The 5446-nt window shown below is 29.0% G+C and overlaps 1 protein-coding gene across 1 annotated transcript; it reads right to left on the bottom strand.

Moving 5' to 3' along the window:
* Positions 1-5446, bottom strand: LOC129985118 (intracellular coagulation inhibitor 1-like). The gene is made up of 4 exons (XM_056095032.1): positions 5392-5446; positions 4048-4310; positions 1515-1957; positions 1-612 (listed from the first exon to the last, which is right to left on the bottom strand). Exons 1-4 carry the CDS (start codon positions 5438-5440, stop codon positions 75-77), a joined length of 1293 nt encoding a protein of 430 aa, XP_055951007.1. The 5' UTR covers positions 5441-5446; the 3' UTR covers positions 1-74.

Here is a 5446-nt window from a genome sequence, read left to right as displayed (position 1 = left end):
CCAAAAGAATTATCTTAAAAGTAATGACCTCCTATCTTTTGGACAATTTGTATAATTATAAATTCTGAAAGCTTCTACAGACTATTTACACGACCCAAGAACAAGATCGAGTTGCTACTTTTTTCAACAATAGCGAACAGGAAAGGATGGTCTGCTCTGAATCTTGATTTTTCAGTAATCAGACTTGTTTTATCTGCAACGATCTCTGCCACTGCATCTTTTTCGCTTCCTTCTTCATTCACCTCGATGACTGCTTTGTGAAAGACTTCGCTTACGGAAATATTCCTGCTGCGGGTTATTCCTGAGAAGTCAGCTCCAGTCCTAAAGATCCGATAGGCGCCAAGAGCTTCCAGTTCTGGAGAAAGTTCTTTCTCAAACTGAAGCTTGAATTTTGGCAGCGAGACATCTACCGTAGTTCTGTACAGCCGTCGCTGGACGTTAGCTAGTCTTTCACGAGTAAAATTCTCTTCTAAATCATGGATTCCATCTCTTTCATTCGGCAGGAAGATGAGCATACTGACATTTTCTCTCGTGTAAGGCAACTCCAGGACTTGAAATTCATCGAAAGCAGCATAGGGTAAGTAAGATGTAACGTGCATCATAGGCACTCTCCTGAAAAGCGGATAAATATTATTCCTGACATAAAAATTTTAAAATACTATAACCAATTTTTTTCAACAAATTTATTCTATTTTAATTTTTTTAAACAAGCCTTTAAACATCTATATTTTTTAATTTCAGTAAAGTAGGATTTATATTATTTTTTACTTTGATATTTCATTTATTCAAAATATTTTAGAACAAAATTTTTTTATCTTTATTTCAGAAGCAATAAATAATATTTATGGGTTTTAAACTATATATATATATATATATATATATATATATATATATATATATATATATATATATATATATATATATATATATATATATATATATATATAACTAATTCTTCAACTGTCTATTCATCTTTTTTATTGACTGAAGAAACGATATTAAATTACACTTAATTCCAATCTCTACAACAGTTTCTTTCTATTAAAAACTGCTCTCAAGATATATTTCCCCAAAATTATTAATTTTTACACTATTCATCAAATATCTAATTTGTTTCTCCGAATTTACTTTTAGTGATGAATTCATTTTTTTCAATACGAAATGAGGAAAATACATAGTCTCTTAATTTCGGCGTAACAAAATTTGGGGAATTCTGATTTACAGGTTATAAATACAAGAATACGGTAATTTTAACAATTTAAATATTTATAAACTATTATATTTCATAAGCACTCTGAGCAAGCAAGTTTTCCTTCTTGTGTATTTTTGAATCTCACCTGATGGCCATGCTTTAATATTTAAAAATGAAATTTATTTCAGGTATTCCTATAGGTCTACAATCATAATATTAAATATTCATCTAATACCAGATTTCACATTCATCATTTTACGAATTGTATTGATCCATTGATCAACAAACTTATCTTTAATAACTGTATCAACAAGATTCCTACCTTGCTTCTGATTCCAATCCATAGTTATAAAAGACTTCATATCTTGTTCTTTCTTGCTTGAAAAGAGTATTAAAAGCTGCTTTGAAGTACACAGCGTTCAATAAGACGAAAACATTGGAAGGACTCAACTCATCGAAAACCCTATCGATCTTCCCATTCGTCTTCTCCCTGACATAATCGTTGATTTCTTCCACGATCCTGGGAGCTTCCCTAGAGAATTTCACATTTCGCATGACTGCTCCATACAACTCCCGGATGTTGCGTCTGTACTCCTCAAATATTTCAAATCGTTCATCGACAAGTACGGCATTAGCGGTGTTGAAAACGAATTTCTCTGATAAATATCTATTGTGTAAAATGGACCTCAGGAAATGATTGAAAGTACTGTGGATAAGTTCATCTGGTAAATCCGCTCTCTCGTAACCCAGGGCCTCTCTCAGTTCCTGCAATCAAGCAATATTATTTGTACAAAATGAATGAACTTCCTTTCGGTTAAAGCATTAACAAAATAACATTATGCTTTATAAAAGGACTTAATTTAATTCCAACATATCTTAAAATAACAATAAACAATATTTTGAGTGCCATTCTGCGATCTTGAATGTAAAAAAATGCATCAAATTGCTCATACATCCCATTATATTACCTTCCATGAAAGGAACAATGAAATTTTAATTCCAGCCTGAAAATGTTTACCTCCATATTATAATTGCTTGCGTTGGTTATTTATTAATTGGAGATATGTACGTAATCAATAAAGAATGAAAAATACTAAATTGCATGCCATATTAATGATTAATAATCAAACATAAGTAAATGATCTGGTCATCATAACATAATAACATGAGAATTCAATTTCATTTTGGAAGGCAATTTCCTTTTGCATCAGTCATACTGTTTCGTGTGAATTGTAAAACTGCTTTTTATTAAATTTTGTTAATTTGCTGTATGTTATTGTAATGTTATTTTATATTTATTTAACTTGTACTATATACTTAATCTTTTGTACTGTACAATTTATCTGACTTTTCTTCTATTTCAAAGAATTTTCTATAAGCAGCCATTCTTTCATTTTATGACGCCATACTCTCAATTGTATACTCTCTTGGTCGACTGTTAATGTTTGTCTTAAAAAGTTATCTTTTAAAGTTAAAGTTTTTAAATCACTTTGCATATTTGAAACCGAGCTATTTGAAGCAACGTTAAAGTCACACAAAATTGAGTTTCATATTTACTCTATTATCTTCAAGCTCTGCGCACTTTTGCACGATATGAAACAGATTCGAAAATGAAATCGGTACCACTCTTTTACTTTTTTTTATGTGAGCACGAATTGATTCCATTGTTCTTAAATTGCTATGAGAAAAGAATCTTTATTGTATTTAAGTATTTTATATTTGATTTGTTTAATCACCATATATTACTGAGGAGTCATTTTGTAAAGAAAGATTTTCAGAGCGAATCTCCTATTTTCATTTTGAAAGCACCACATTTAGGAAGAAAATTTTTTACCTGAAAAAAGTAAATATCTCCTCCTTAAGTCTATATAAAGAAAACTGAAATGCTATGTTTTAACGCAAAAGAAAATAAAACTATTGAATAAATTTTCTTTAAATTTAAGCCCCAAACACTAAGTCGTATATGAAACGTTTTTACTGAAAATTTAGTTGTAATTAGTTAAATAATTAATTACTTTTTTATTTGATAAAAACTATTTCTTGTCGAGCATAGACAATATTACTCTTGGCAGTATTAAGATTTATTTATTAAATTTAATTTAAAAATGTCAAAATAAGGAAAAATAAAACATTTAAACTTTCAAATAATAATTTTTTTTAAAACTTAGTGAGATAAAATATCGTTTTCTTTCGTTTGAATATTGTTTTGAGAATGCTTATTACTTAAAGGTTTATTAAAATTTTGTTGCATTTGTTCCCTATTTACTTTTAAAGTTTGATAAAAATTTTAATCCGCAGTTTAGAGGGTTTTATTTCATATTTCATGCAATAAAATATATTTAAATTGACACTTTCAAGTCAATGACATTTTGTATTCTAATTGTAATAGTCGTAATAAATTAAGAAGTTTTTTTTCTTTTTTTGCTCTTTTAAAATATAAGTTAATACAGTATAATTATTTCCAGAATATATGGGATTTTTAAAACATCTTAGATGCAACAGATTTTATTATTTTTTAAGCCTTTAAAATTTGTATGAAAGAATATTTTACATTAAAATCCTTGATAGCTTTTGGCATAAGTTATATAAAAGTTAGGTTGCTATAATTATTTACTATTTTCAAATTTTCTAAAAAATGTTGAATTATTTGAAATATATTTTGATTAAAGTCGGTTAATAACTACTCAGATATTTTTCTATAGTAAAATTCCTGTGAATAATTTCATCTCTGATGAAATTGGGTATATGAGCAGGAATTTAATAAAATTAATGCTCCAACCAGTTATTTCTATTCTTCCAACCTGCTCATAACGGCATCAATTTAAAATTAGACTTCAAAATCATCAGTTTCTCACCTCAGCTGTCTCTCCTCTGGCTCCATAATAAAGCATGCCGAAAACTGTGGCGACGCTGAATGGCGAGAAAAATACATTTCCTGAAGTGCCAGATGCGAGTTTTCGATGCAGGTTGAAAGCCAACTCGTTGTTCGCCAACGCCAATTTTCGGAAATTTTCCCTGGACACATAATTTCGACTAGAGATTACACCCGCAGAAGCAAAGGCAACCCAGAAGACAAAGAAAGAACCAAAAACACTGAAACCGCTCATCTTGTAGAAAGCTATAAAAAAATAGGACAGAAATAAAATTAAATCAGAAATATCTTCATGATATCTCACAGTTCTGCTGCACTTGGAATTCAAACATATATTATTCATAATTTTTAATTTCAAAATTAAATCTTTTTATTTAGTTTGAAAGCAAACATCGCAGCATATATTCTCTAAATACTAAAACAATGGAAGTCTACAGTACAAAAATATACAATAAATTTTTCATGTGCAAATAATTCAAACATAACTTATTTAAAATATATTTGTAGTTTAATGCTAGTTTATATTCATTTGATAAAGACTTTATTTTAGTTTAGCGTCAGAAAATAATTCGCAGGATTCTATTCCAAGTATTAACCGCGTCACCACACCTTGGTCTAAAATTATAAAAAAATGTCCTTTCTAGCTTACAAGATGATAAAGGATATTAGCCCGTTGCATTCCGCATATGAATCCTAATTCATATGAATTATGTTAAAAGCAAAGAGTCCCTTCTGTTATCTAAAGCCACTTAAGTAGCTCTTGTCTTAGTTTCTACATATGGAAAATGCATTTTCTTAAAAATATTTCAAAAAAGAGGAACAACTGCACTCCACTATTTTTTTTCCTTCAAGCTTTTGAATCCTGTTGGTTAAAGGTACTGCTAGAAGAGAGAAACCATGAATTCTTCTTCCAGTTCAAGTCGATCTAAAAAGGCATGCCGCAGTCCATATCCAAAGTAAAATATGTCACGGTACAATACATATTTATGCCATTCGTTGAAAAATATTAATAACTACAGTGTTATTTCAATTTATATTAAAATAAATAAACTTTACTCCCAGTATTTATTTAATTCAATAATCTTTTTGCTAAGATGCAACTATCTTGTTTCAAATTGGAATTTATTTAAATATGAAAACTAAGCAGACAACTCAGATTTCGCAACGAAGTGGAAAGTGTTTAAAATTTTAAAGAAAGAACCACTGTGACTCCATTCAACTTCGTCAAACAAAATCATTTTTCAACAATACAAAGCATGGATCTAAAAATAGTCTTCAAAAAAATCAATTAATTATTTCTATAAGAAATTCTTAAAAAGTATCTTACCTTGAAGAATTCGAGACAAAATGTTAACTGCTACTAATTTGTTTCCCATTTTATG

This window comes from Argiope bruennichi, chromosome 9 (genome assembly GCF_947563725.1).
Source record: "Argiope bruennichi chromosome 9, qqArgBrue1.1, whole genome shotgun sequence".
NCBI classification, from domain to species: Eukaryota; Metazoa; Arthropoda; class Arachnida; order Araneae; family Araneidae; genus Argiope; species Argiope bruennichi.
This window is presented reverse-complemented; position numbering and strand designations above follow the sequence as displayed.